This window comes from Aotus nancymaae, unplaced genomic scaffold, assembly GCF_030222135.1.
Source record: "Aotus nancymaae isolate 86718 unplaced genomic scaffold, 86718_ANA_hifiasm-v0.15.2.pri h1tg000040l, whole genome shotgun sequence".
In the NCBI taxonomy this organism is placed as follows: Eukaryota; Metazoa; Chordata; class Mammalia; order Primates; family Aotidae; genus Aotus; species Aotus nancymaae.
Window position 1 is genome coordinate 130,554,706 of NW_026988454.1, and position 13,368 is coordinate 130,568,073.

The 13,368-nt window shown below is 53.3% G+C and overlaps 1 protein-coding gene across 1 annotated transcript in view; it reads left to right on the plus strand.

Moving 5' to 3' along the window:
• The window catches only part of TNXB (tenascin XB), a 70,227-nt gene that overhangs the window by 42,184 nt on the left and 14,675 nt on the right, over window positions 1-13,368 (plus strand). Inside the window, exons 17-25 of the mRNA XM_064361217.1 lie at window positions 26-346; window positions 460-777; window positions 1,198-1,521; window positions 4,207-4,503; window positions 6,482-6,808; window positions 7,229-7,552; window positions 10,232-10,564; window positions 11,669-11,992; window positions 12,412-12,735. Of these exons, the coding sequence (XP_064217287.1) occupies window positions 26-346; window positions 460-777; window positions 1,198-1,521; window positions 4,207-4,503; window positions 6,482-6,808; window positions 7,229-7,552; window positions 10,232-10,564; window positions 11,669-11,992; window positions 12,412-12,735 (2,892 nt within the window). The remainder of the gene's footprint in view (window positions 1-25; window positions 347-459; window positions 778-1,197; window positions 1,522-4,206; window positions 4,504-6,481; window positions 6,809-7,228; window positions 7,553-10,231; window positions 10,565-11,668; window positions 11,993-12,411; window positions 12,736-13,368) is intronic.

Below are 13,368 nucleotides of genomic sequence, written 5' to 3' on the forward strand. Positions count from 1 at the left end.
CCATCCGTCTCTACCTGTCTCTCAGAACCAGCCCGTGGGGAAGAAATGGACACTCACACCACGGCCCCCACCCCTCCTGCACCTGAGCCCCGCCTTGGGGAGCTGACGGTGGAGGAGGCCACGCCGCATACCCTGCATCTCTCCTGGATGGTGACTGAGGGAGAATTTGACTCCTTTGAAGTCCAGTACACAGACAGAGATGGGCAATTCCAAATGGTCCGTACAGGAGGTGACCAAAATGACATCACCCTCTCTGGCCTGGAATCCGACCACAGATACCTGGTGACCCTGTATGGTTTCCATGATGGAAAGCATGTGGGTCCTGTCCATGTCGAGGCCCTGACAGGTGAGAAGTCTGCCCACTGTGCCTCCTTTCAGATGGCTGGGAGAGTGCAGAGGAGAGCAGAGTGTCCGTAGATACCCTGCCCATCTCTCAGTTCTCTCCACGTCTCTGTCCAGTCCCGGAGGAGGAGGAGCCTTCAGAACCTCCCACCGCAACCTCTGAGCCCCCCATCAAGCCTCGCCTCGGGGAGCTGACCATGACAGACACCACCCCCGACTCCCTCAGCCTGTCCTGGACGGTCCCCGAGGGCCAGTTTGACCACTTCCTGGTCCAGTACAGGAATGGAGACGGGCAGCCCAAGGCGGTGCGGGTGCCAGGGCACGAGGACGGGGTCACTATCTCAGGCCTGGAGCCAGACCACAAGTACAAGATGAACCTGTACGGCTTCCACGATGGCCAGCGCGTGGGCCCCGTGTCTGCCATCGGGGTGACGGGTGAGTGGACAGTGGGAGCCCCAGGGTGGGAGCCGTGGGAGGGTCACCCTCTTGCTCTTTGGTGATGACTGGTGGGGAATGGTGGCAGGGTGTGGTCGGTACCTCAGACCTGCTTGTGGCTGGGGCTGGGCCTCCCCTTGGGCCTTCCTGTGAGGTTGACCCCTGGCTCCTCCTGAGCAGGGAGGGGCCACTGGGAGCTTTGCTGTGCTGGTGGCTGTCTCAGGTCCCGCAAGCTGACCCTGGAACTTGTCATGTGTGTTAGCTGTCAGCTGAGCAGGACCCCCCAGTCCCAAGAATGGGCCTCTCTGAGCCAACCTCAGGTCCCCCAGTCATAGCCTTGGCTTCTCCTTCCTTTTCCCCAAGTCCCAAGGGCATCCCCCAGGGACCCTGCCTCAGTCTCTCTGTGTCCTCTTTTCTCAGCTGCAGAGGAAGAGACCCCCAGCCCCACAGAACCCAGCACAGAGGCCCCGGAGCCCCCCGAGGAGCCGCTCCTGGGGGAGCTGACAGTGACAGGAGCCTCCCCTGACTCGCTGAGCCTCTCCTGGACCGTCCCCCAGGGCCGCTTCGACTCCTTCACGGTGCAGTACAAGGACAGGGATGGTCGGCCCCAGGTGGTGCGTGTCGGGGGCGAGGAGAGCGAGGTCACTGTGGGGGGCCTGGAGCCTGGGCGCAAGTACAAGATGCACCTGTACGGCCTCCGCGAGGGGCGGCGCGTGGGCCCCGTGTCCGCCGTGGGTGTGACTGGTGAGTAGTGCTTGGGGTCTCATGGGGTAACTACCTTTCCCTCATGGGCACCTGATTACTGCTCTGCCCTTTTGTCAAGCCCTTTGAGTCCAGGTCTTGGCTCCCATGTCTGCCATGGGCGTCACGGGTGAGTGGAGGCTGCAGAGTCCTGTGGATTGGGTCTTAGGAAAGTGCAGCCTCCAGCATCTCCTCCACTAGAGACCCAGGACCCCAAGACCTCAAACCTATAATCCACACTGTTCACTAAGGCCTCAGGTCAGGTGTGACCTGGGGACAGAGAGAGCAAATCCAGAAGTGTCAGTCATGTGGGAGAGGCCCTCGGGGACTGAGGCCTCTCAGGAGGTGATCTGCTGGCTGGTTTGTGGCTTTCTGCTTATCCTTGGAACTCTAGAGAGAACTCCTTTTGTGAGATTGGAACATATTTTTTGAAATACAAATTAGTTAAATTAATAAGTATTTGCTAAGCAAAAGTTCAAATGTATAAACAGAAAGAATAGTATGAAAACTTCAGGTACCCATCACCCTGACACCCTGCTTCAACCAAGTATCAACTTCTGGCCAGTCCTGCTCATCTCTGCCCCACCCACTTTCTCCGCTAGAATCACTAGAATGTTTTTTTGTTTTTCTTTGTTTTTGAGACAGGGTCTCCTCACTTTGTCTCCCAGGCTGTAGTGTACTGGCACAGTCGCAACTCACTGCACTGCAGCCTCAACCTCCTGGGCTTAAGGGATCCTCCCACCTCAGCCTCCCGAATAGCTGGGACTACAAGCGCACTCCACCACGCCCTACTAATTTTTTTGTATTTTTTGTAGTGACAGGGTTTAACCATGTTGCCCAGGCCAGTCTGGAACTCCTGGATTCAGGCGATTCTCCCCCCTCAGTCAAAGAGATGGAATTCCAGGCATGAGGCACCAAACCCGGCCCGACTGTTTTCTTTATTAACACCTTTATGAAGATATAATTCATGTGGCATGAAATGCACGTGTTTTAAGTGTACAACTTACTGATTTTAGTATCTTTGCCTACTTGTGCTGCCATCACCACAATCTAATTTTAGAACATTTCCATGACCCCCGGAAGAAGTCTTGGGTCCAGACCCATTCCTATCTCAACCCTAGTTTATAACTAATCTACTTTTGTCTCTGTAGATTTGCCTTTTCAGGATATTTAGTATAACAGAATCACACAATACGTATTCTTTGGTGTCTGGCTTCTTTCTCTGAGCATAATGTTTTTGAGGTTCATTGATGTAACATGTAGAAGTATTACATTTACTACATTGCTGTTGATTGATGAATTGATTGAATTTTTTTTTCGTTGAGACAAACTCTCACTGTGTTGCCCAGGATGCAGGGCAGTGGCGTGATCATAGCTCATTGCTAGTCCCAAATCCAGCCCCAAACTCCTGGGCTCGAGCCATCCTCCATCTCAGCCTCCCAACTAGCTGGGACCCCTGGTGCTTGCCACCACACTCAGCTAATTTTTAAATTTTTTTGTAGAGATGGGGGTCTCACAGTGTTACCCAGGCTGATATCCAACTCCTGGCTTCAAGCAATCCTCCTGCCTGGGCCTTACAAAGAGCTGGGATAACAGGCAGGAGCCACCTGCTGTCAGCCACTACATTGCTTTTTATTGCCAAACAGTATTGCATTGTATGGATATACCACTGCAGTGTTTAAAAATGAACCCCAGACATCCTGTCCTTTCATCACTAAATATTTTTAAAGTTATATCTCTTTTTTAAAAAATTTTTTTTTTAAAAATCCACAATATGGCTGGGTGAGGTGGTTCACACCTGTAATTCCAGCACTTTGGAAAGCCAAGGCATGTAAATCACGTGAGGTAGAGTTTGAGACCAGCCTGAGCAACACGGTAAAACCCCCTCTCTACTTAAAAAAAAAAGTGGAGCGTGGTGGCACAGGCCTGTAGTCCCAGCTACTTGGCGGGGCTGAGGCATGAGAAATTGCTTGAACCTTGGAGGCGGAGGTTGCAATGAGCTAAGATTGCACCACTGCACTCCAGCCCGAGTGACAGAGCGAGACTCTGTCTCAAAAAATAAATAAATAATAATATTCCACAATACAATTAGCGTACCCTGATAAATGAACAATCATTCCTTGATATCAAGTATCCAGGTAGTGCTACGGTCTCCTGATTGTCTCATAGTTGTTTTTCCAATTTGTTGATGAAATCAGGAGGATACGTTGCAATTGAGAAAACTGAAATTTTAAATAGAGTGGTCATTGAAGGCCCACAGAAGAAGCTGGCTTTTGAACAAAGACTTAAAGGAAGTGTAGGCACGAGCCATGAAGCTATCTGGGAAAAGAACAGTTAGGTAGAGGGAACAGTCAGTGCCAAAGCGCTGAGGTGGGAGGCTGCCTGGCATGTTTGAGGGACCATAGGAAGCCGCAGAAGACTTAAGTGGAGATGGGGTTTCACCATGTTGGCCAGACTGTTCTCGAACTCCTGACCTCAGGTGATCCATCCACCTCGGCCTCCCAAAGTACTGGGATTACAGGCATGAGCCATGGCACCTGGCCTACAAAAGACTTTAGTGATTATAATCAGAAATGGCTCTTAAGTTAGGCCCATACTGGGCCCACCTTCTGACCTGAATTCAAGACATCTGGGGCCTCAACAGCTCCTTCCAGTAAGAGAAAAGATTCTGTTTCTATCTTTTCCCAGCCCCCAAAGAGGAGCCCCCCGATGTTCCTCTTGTGAAGCCGCGTCTAGGGGAGATGACTGTGACAGATGCCACCCCTGACTCCCTCAGCCTCTCCTGGACGGTCCCTGAGGGCCAATTTGACCATTTCTTGGTCCAGTACAAGAATGGGGACGGGCAGCCCAAGGTGGTGCGGGTGCCAGGACATGAGGACGAGGTCACCATCTCGGGCCTGGAGCCAGACCACAAGTACAAGATGAACCTGTACGGCTTCCACGGTGGCCAGCGCGTGGGCCCCGTCTCTGCTGTTGGTTTAACTGGTGAGTGTGCAGTAGGGCACTGGGCCCTGCCCTGAACTAGACTCAGTTTCCTCTTTATTGTCAGTATCTGGTGGCTTTATTTTACTTTCGCTGAGACCAAGCCTCCCAAGCTCCTGGGAATGGTTCTTCTGGTGCCTTCACTCCAAGCCTTTGGTATTGCCCAGGTCTTCTACCCTTTACACATGGGCTTTTTGGGTTCTTGAAGAGGTGGGCGACCAGGGAAATAACACAGACTGAGGCACACCTGGGGTTGACCATAACCTCAGCCCATTTGAGCTGTGTAACCTCAAGAGAATCGCACATGTCTGGGCACAGTGGCTCACGCCTGTAATCCCAGAACTTTGGGAGGCTGAAGGGGGCAGATTACCTGATGTCAGGAGTTCGAGACCAGCCTGGCCAACATGGTAAAACCCCGTCTCCAATAAAAATACAAAAATTAGCTGGGTGGGGTAGCGGGCACCTGTAGTCCTAGCTACTCGGGAGGCTGAGGCAGGAGAATTGCTCCAACCTGGGAGGTGGAGGTTGTAGTGAGCCAAGATCGCGCCATTGCACTCCAGCCTGGGCGACAGAGCAAGACTCTGTATCAAAAACAAAAAACGAGAAAACAAAAATAAAAACCAGACACACACCTCTCTGTACCTCCTTTTCCTCATCTGTAAAGAAGAAATAACTATACCTGCTGTGAAGGGTGGGAGTGTGACTTGGCTGTCACACACAATGAGAGATAACGGCAGTCTTTCCCTTCTGAAAATCCCTTAGGGCAAACTCTCATAATGATCACTGATTTCAGTGGGAAAAATTGTATGTGTTCCTTAAGCCCCCGAATTAATACCCATTTATTTTTAAAACAACACTGAATTCTGTTAACATGGATACTATTACTTTAATTGTAAATATCGGTCATGTGCACAACTTAACAAGGCATTTTTCCTTCATTAATTACCTGTATCTCGGCTCTTTGATGCTTTCGTTAAGCTCTTTTATAGCTGTTACCCCCTAAATGCTTAAGACTCAATTCTCAAAAAGAACAGACAAATGAAATGTGGTGATTTTGTAATTCCACTATCAAGGCAGAATGAAACCCTTTGAAGAGCAGAAAAGATTAAAGAAATCAATGATTTCACACAGGCCAAAAGAGCTGGCATCACTGGAGGTGTGCTCTCTGCCGTAAGTTAGCAGAGCTACTGCAAGATCCAGAGACAACTCAACTGCAAAGATGCCCTCATGTGGTCTCATCTCTCTACTCTCAGCTGTAAAATCTAAATTGATTTCTAAAAATGCTCAGAATTAGGTGGAATTTCCAAGCCCAGGTGGATGAACCCCCTGATACAACTTGCCTGTTATGCTTGGTTGTGCTTGGTTGGTATTCTTTTTTCTTCTCCTTTTTTTTTGGAGATGGAGTCTCACTCTGTCACCCAGGCACCCAGGCACCCAGGCTGGAGTGCAATGGCACGATCTCAGCTCATTGCAACCTCTGCCCCCCAGGGTTGAAGTGATTCTCCTGCCTCAGCCTCCCGAGTACCTGGGATTACAGGTGTTCACCACCAGGCCTGGCTAATTTTTGTATTTTTAGCAGAGACAGGGTTTCACCATGTTGGCCAGGCCGGTCTCAAACTCCTGACCTCAGGTGATCTGCCCGCCTCAGTCCCCAAAAGTGCTGGGATTACAGGTGTGAGCCACCATGCCCAGCCCTAGTTGGTGTTCTTATAAAGCATCAATTCTGTCCTGTAAAACAAATTTGCTTGGCGGTTGGAACCCTTGTTCCAGGCATGCACACTAAGCATCATGGGGATGCCACCCAAGCATCATGACTTGGCCACAAGTGTGTGCTGTGTCCTCTGTTAACTGAACATTCAAAGCAGAGAAATGATATCCTAAGCCTGTGGGATCCTAGTGTGTCTAAGAGAATCCCAGAATCCCCTAGCTAGAAGGAGGCCCACCAGGCATGTCCACCCATTCTCTCTATCTTCTGATGCAGCCCCAGGAAACGATGAAGAAATGGTCCCAGCCCCAACAGAACCTCCCACCCCCGAGCCCCCCATCAAGCCTCACCTGGGGGAGCTGACCATAACGGACGCCACCCCCGACTCCCTCAGCCTGTCCTGGACGGTCCCCGAGGGCCAGTTTGACCACTTCCTGGTCCAGTACAGGAACGGGGACGGGCAGCCCAAGGTGGTGCGGGTGCCGGGGCACGAGGACGGGGTCACCATCTCGGGCCTGGAGCCAGACCACAAGTACAAGATGAACCTGTACGGCTTCCACGACGGCCAGCGCGTGGGCCCCGTGTCTGCCATCGGGGTGACAGGTGAGTGGACGGTGGGAGTCCCAGGGTGGGAGCCGTGGGAGGGTCACCCTCTTGCTCTTTGGTGATGACTGGTGGGGAATGGTGGCAGGGTGTGGTCGGTACCTCAGACCTGCTTGTGGCTGGGGCTGGGCCTCCCCTTGGGCCTTCCTGTGAGGTTGACCCCGGCTCCTCTTGAGCAGGGAAGGGCCGTTGGGAGCTTTGCTGTGCTGGTGGCTGTCCCAGGTCCCACAAGCTGACCCTGGAACTTGTCATGTGTGTTAGCTGTCAGCTGAGCAGGACCCCTCCAGTCCCAAGAATGGGCCTCTCTGAGCCGACCTCAGGTCCCCCAGTCACAGCCTTGGCTTCTCCTTCCTTTTCCCCAAGTCCCAAGGGCATCCCCCAGGGACCCTGCCTCACTCTTTCTGTGTCCCCTTTTCTCAGCTGCAGAGGAAGAGACCCCCAGCCCCACAGAACCCAGCACGGAGGCCCCGGAGCCCCCCGAGGAGCCGCTCCTGGGGGAGCTGATAGTGACAGGAGCCTCCCCTGACTCGCTGAGCCTCTCCTGGACCGTCCCCCAGGGCCGCTTTGACTCCTTCACCGTGCAGTACAAGGACGGGGACGGGCGGCCCCAGGTGGTGCGTGTCGGGGGTGAGGAGAGCGAAATCACTGTGGGGGGCCTGGAGCCCAGGCGCAAGTACAAGATGCACCTGTACGGCCTCCACGAGGGGCGGCGCATGGGCCCCGTGTCTGCCGTGGGTGTGACTGGTGAGTAGTGCTTGGGGTCTCATGGGGTAACTACCTTTCACTCATGGGCATCTGATTACTGCTCTGCCTTTTGGCCAAGCCCTGTGGGTCCGGGTCTTGGCTCCTGTGTCCTGCCCTCCGTCTGTGCCCCATGGTTGTGGCCCGTGGCTGTGACCCATGCTAGTGGTTTGCTTGTCCACTTTGGTGTGACCTCCCTCTGAGGGTCAACCACTGAGGACCTCCAAGGGTGAAATATGTCAGGTGCACATCAAGCCTAACTAATGAGAATTTTCCTTTTTTTCCATCTTAATCACAACATTCTTTGTTATAACCACATACACAAATGCACACGAGAGAAACAATCCGTCAAACCACATTGGGATGACTAAATAATTTAGGCAACATCTATAAAAAGAGCTATTGTGCCACCACTGAAATGTTGTAACATAAGACCCTTACTTTATAACATTACGCTGAAAAAAGAGAGCCCAGGCCAGACACAGTGGCTCACACCTGTAATCCCAGCACTTTGGGAGGCCAAGGAGGCTGATCACCTGAGGTCAGGAGTTCCAGACCAGCCTGGCCAACATGGTGAAACCGTATCTCTACTAAAACTACAAAAATTAGCCAGGCTTGATGGTACATGCCTGTAATCCTAGCTACTCGGGAGGCTGAAGCACGAGAATCACTTGAACCTGGGAGGCGGAGGTTGTAGTGACCTGAGATCACCACTGCACTCTAGCCTGGGCGATAGAGCCAAACTCAGTCTCAGAAAAAAAGAAAAAAGAGAGCCGACTTGTTGGAAGGATGCTAATCACAGCCATTTGAAAGTAATAGGCATGGCCAGAAGACTGGAAAGAAACACATCCCACGGGTGGCATGATTTGTTAGCTAGAATAGAATGTTCCAGCACATTTTTTTGGTATTATTCTATTCTGCATAGTCCAAATCTTCTTAAATGATAAACATTTCTTTTATAATCGGGGAAAGGAAAAAAAGAAAATATATAATGTCTTCTCCTTCTTTACACTCCATCTGTCCTTCTCCCCTGTCACTCTTGTGACTTATTTCATTTCTAATTATGAGAAATTTCAAGATTTCTAGTCCATAAGAAATTGGGGTATTGGGAATCATGAGGTGAACTGAATTCCAAATGCGCAGTCAGGCTGCCTTTTCTAAGTCATTCTCAGCCAGGTGGTTTTGCCTGGTTTAGAGTATATTTCGAGAATTCCTACCAACGGGGAAGAATCCGCCCTGCTGAGAGGTCTCTTGCAAGGCAGATCGCCACCTCTGTGACACCAGGTGAGGTGCAAGCTGGTCTCCTGAAGACCATCCAGACAGAGGAAGCACTCTCACTGGGTCTCCCTGATTCCTGGGGGAGAGACCTCATTTCCATATGCGTGCTCAGAGGACCATCTGAGTTTTGGGAAACGGGGAATAGGGAAATTATTGCAAAATGAACATTAGGAAAATTCACACTCTGAGGGCAAGCTGTTCTGGTCGATGTTCCGTTTTGTGTTCCTACCCCCGCCATGGTGAATCACAGAATGGACAGACACAGGACAGGCTGAGGGACCCGCCCCTGCCCCTCCTGTTCCATCTGCATTGCCACCCCACCCCCACTCCACACTTGATTTTTAATTGTTGTAGCCCAGAATTTCTTGTTTCCTTCTTTCTTGAGACTGAGTCTCTGTTGCCCAGGCTGGAGTGCAGTGGCGTGATCTCAGCTCACTGCAACCTCATCCTCCCAGGTTCAAGCGATTCTCCTGCCTCAGCCTCCCGAGTAGCTAGGATTACAGGCACATGCCACCACGCTGGGCTAATTTTTGTATTTTCAGTAGAGACAGGGTTTCACCATGTTAGCCAGGCTGGTCTTGAACTCCTGACCTCAGGTAATCCACCCACCTTGGCCTCCCAAAATGCTAGGATTACAGGCGTGAGCCACTGCTCCTGGCTCAGAATTCCTTTTTTAGCCCACCTTTTCTTAGTGAAAATAATATATCAACATTATGTGGAAAGCTTGAAAAACAGAAAGAAAGACTCTGTAGTCCCGCATTCTCCCGGCTGCCGGCATTCATAACAATGTTCGTTGTGCACTTTTCCTTTCTGCATTTTGCATGCAGAGCGTGTTTTAAAGTTGCAATCAGTGTTCATAAAATTCTTGGCTCTTTTTTTTTTTTTGTACACAGGTACATTGTAATTATTTACCTTGCGGCTACACAACCAGCATTAGTCATCGTTTCAATGGTTATTTGATGCGTTGTGGTGAAAGCACTACTACAAAATTAATCGTCTTCCACGGGTCATTTGGGTTCCTGACACATTTGCTGTCGTGAATAATCCCATCATGAATTCTTCCATCCTATAACTTTTTCCTGCTTTAGTAATTTTCTTAGGATAGATGCCCAGAACTGGGATTATTGGGTCAGAGGAAATGAGAATTACTTTGGCTCCTGACACTGCGTCTCAGATGCTTTCTGGAGGTTTGAACAGTGCGGCTGTGCCAGCAGTGCCGGCCGCGGGCTCGGGGATACCTCACTGGTGCTTATTCCAAGAGTCACTGAATGGTGAACATAAAGCAGCCCCAGCCCTCAGCCTGCTCTGGAGCAGCGTGTTTGATGTCAGGTCCCATGACCTCTGTTGACAGCACGAGCAAAGCAAGTCTCCCTTAAACCCTGTATCCCCTATATTACCTTTCAGCTCCAGAAGAGGTTGTGGACGAGACCCCCAGCCCCACAGAACCCAGCACGGAGGCCCCAGAACCCCCCGAGGAGCCACTCCTGGGGGAGCTGACAGTGACGGGAGCCTCCCCTGACTCGCTGAGCCTCTCCTGGACCGTCCCCCAGGGCCGCTTCGACTCCTTCACCGTGCAGTACAAGGACAGGGACGGGCGGCCCCAGGTGGTGCGTGTCGGGGGTGAGGAGAGCGAGGTCACCGTGGGGGGCCTGGAGCCCGGGCGCAAGTACAAGATGCACCTGTACGGCCTCCACGAGGGGCGGCGCGTGGGCCCCGTGTCCACCGTGGGCGTGACAGGTGAGTGAGTGTGGGTGGGGCAGGTCAAGAGACAGCCCTAGAAAGTGCGCCCTTCCTACCATTTTCCTACACGTTTCTGTCTTGATGGGGCTCACAGTGAAAGGAATATAGCAACATTATGGAAAGACAGGTATGAAGAGACAGGCTGTGATCCAGCAAAGGAAGGAAAGGAGGGTGAGCATGTGACAGGAGGACCAGGGCTCAGGCCAGGACCAGGCAGGGACACCTAAGCCACCCTGCCCATGGGTACCCAGGGGACAGCCATGACCTGAGGCCAGGCGTGCCTTAGCTTGGCGACAGCTTTAGAGAGAAGGTGAAGTGTGTCAGATCATCACAGCTGGTGCAAAGGCCAGGAGGCTAGAAAGCGCATGGCACATGAGAGGCACTGAGGATTGAGTGGGTGTCTTTTGTAGCGGGTGATCATCCTGAAGTGTGGGAGCAGAGGAGGGGGCAGCTCACCAGGCCTGGGGTCTCCCAGGGATGAGGAGGTGGTTGCCCAGGTCTGTACCAGTGTGAAACTCATCCGTGGGGGCTGAAGATGGGGATGGGGTGGCGGGATGCCTGGAGGCAGGGAGGCCAGTAGGGAGTTGGTGGCCCTGGTGAGAGGTGACAGTGGCCCAAACCAGGATTGGGGGCTGGAAGTGGTGGGGGAAGGTATCCAGGGTAACTCAGGGCAGAGATGCTCTGAGGCTGCTAGTGAGGGTCCGGGTCCAGGAACACGCCCAGGCTCTGGCCTGGGGAGCGGTGTGCTGAGCTTGCTGGGGAGCAGAGACAGAAGCCAGTGAACAACAGATAGTGAAGAGAGCCAGTGCAGGGAGGCCCGGGGTGCACAGGCTCGGTGGGGCTGTGCTCAGAAGAGAGGCGGTGCTGGAGGGACAGGGGGAGGTGGCCTGGGTGTTGGGAGGTGAGGTGAGGTGGGGGCTGAGGTCAGGGGTCAGGGTGAGGGGTAGGAAAGGCCACAGAAGGGACGAGGAAGAAGAGCTGTGCTGGAGCCGCTGTGGGCAGCATCGTCCTGCTCTTGGGCACTTTGTGTTTTGTGACACATCCTTTCTATGCTGAACTGAGGACTCAGGAACCTCACTGTCCCTCTGTGTGTCTGTTCAGCTCCAGAGGATGAAGCCGAGACCACCCAAGCAGCACCCATCATGACCCCTGAGCCCCCCATCAAGCCTCACCTGGGGGAGCTGACCATGACAGACGCCACCCCCGACTCCCTCAGCCTGTCCTGGACGGTCCCCGAGGGCCAGTTTGACCACTTCCTGGTCCAGTACAGGAACGGGGACGGGCAGCCCAAGGCGGTGCGGGTGCCGGGGCACGAGGACGGGGTCACCATCTCGGGCCTGGAGCCAGACCACAAGTACAAGATGAACCTGTACGGCTTCCACGACGGCCAGCGCGTGGGCCCCGTGTCTGCCATCGGGGTGACGGGTGAGTGGACGGTGGGAGCCCCAGGGTGGGAGCCGTGGGAGGGTCACCCTCTTGCTCTTTGGTGATGACTGGTGGGGAATGGTGGCAGGGTGTGGTCAGTACCTCAGACTTGCTTGTGGCTGGGGCTGGGCCTCCCCTTGGGCCTTCCTGTGAGGTTGACCCCTGGCTCCTCCTGAGCAGGGAGGGGCCGTTGGGAGCTTTGCTGTGCTGGCGGCTGTCCCAGGTCCCCCAAGCTGACCCTGGAACTTGTCATGTGTGTTAGCTGTCAGCTGAGCAGGACCCCCCAGCCCCAAGAATGGGCCTCTCTGAGCCGACCTCAGTCCCCCAGTCACAGCCTTGGCTTCTCCTTCCTTTTCCCCAAGTCCCAAGGGCATCCCCCAGGGACCCTGCCTCACTCTCTCTGTGTCCCCTTTTCTCAGCTGCAGAGGAAGAGACCCCCAGCCCCACAGAACCCAGCACGGAGGCCCCGGAGCCCCCCGAGGAGCCGCTCCTGGGGGAGCTGACAGTGACAGGAGCCTCCCCTGACTCGCTGAGCCTCTCCTGGACCGTCCCCCAGGGCCGCTTTGACTCCTTCACCGTGCAGTACAAGGATGGGGATGGTCGGCCCCAGGTGGTGCGTGTCGGGGGCGAGGAGAGCGAGGTCACCGTGGGGGGCCTGGAGCCCGGGCGCAAGTACAAGATGCACCTGTACGGCCTCCACGAGGGGCGGCGCATGGGCCCCGTGTCCGCCGTGGGTGTGACTGGTGAGTGAGTGTGAGTGAGGCAGAGTGGGGGAGACGGTCCTACAAGATGTTGCTTTCTCTACACACTTCATGAAAACAAAAATATTCTCACCAGCTGGGCTTTTTTTGCATGTCCCCATGCCTGGGGATCTTGCTGAGAGGCAGATTGGGATTCAACAGGTTAAGGCTAGGGCCAAAGATTCTGCACTTCCAGCAAGAAATGACGCCGATGCTGCTGGCCCATGGATCATGCCCCTTGAGTAGCAAAGTTCCTCATGACAAAGGAGTTAGAATTTTTTGAAGTTTGTTGAAGAGAATTTTTCTGCATCCCTGATTCCTCATAGTGTGCTTTCTCTGTGGAGCTCACCGAGGGCCAGGAAGGAAGACAGAGGCAGTGAGGGGCAGTGTCTCAACTGTGCACTCCGGAAGCCCCCTATTGGAATAGAAATAGGAACAGGTCTTTCCCTCTAGTGGGTCAATTTGTTCATTCAACAAAGAATTCCATGTCCTGATCTGTAATTTTAGGGTATCAGTGGTCTCCAGCCTGCAACCTCCAGAAGCTCACCTAAAATGGAACGGATGGAGTTCTGCCCTGTGCAGTGCAGCAGGACCGTGGGGTGACTCAGGAAGAGGCTTTAGAAAGGACTGTTACGG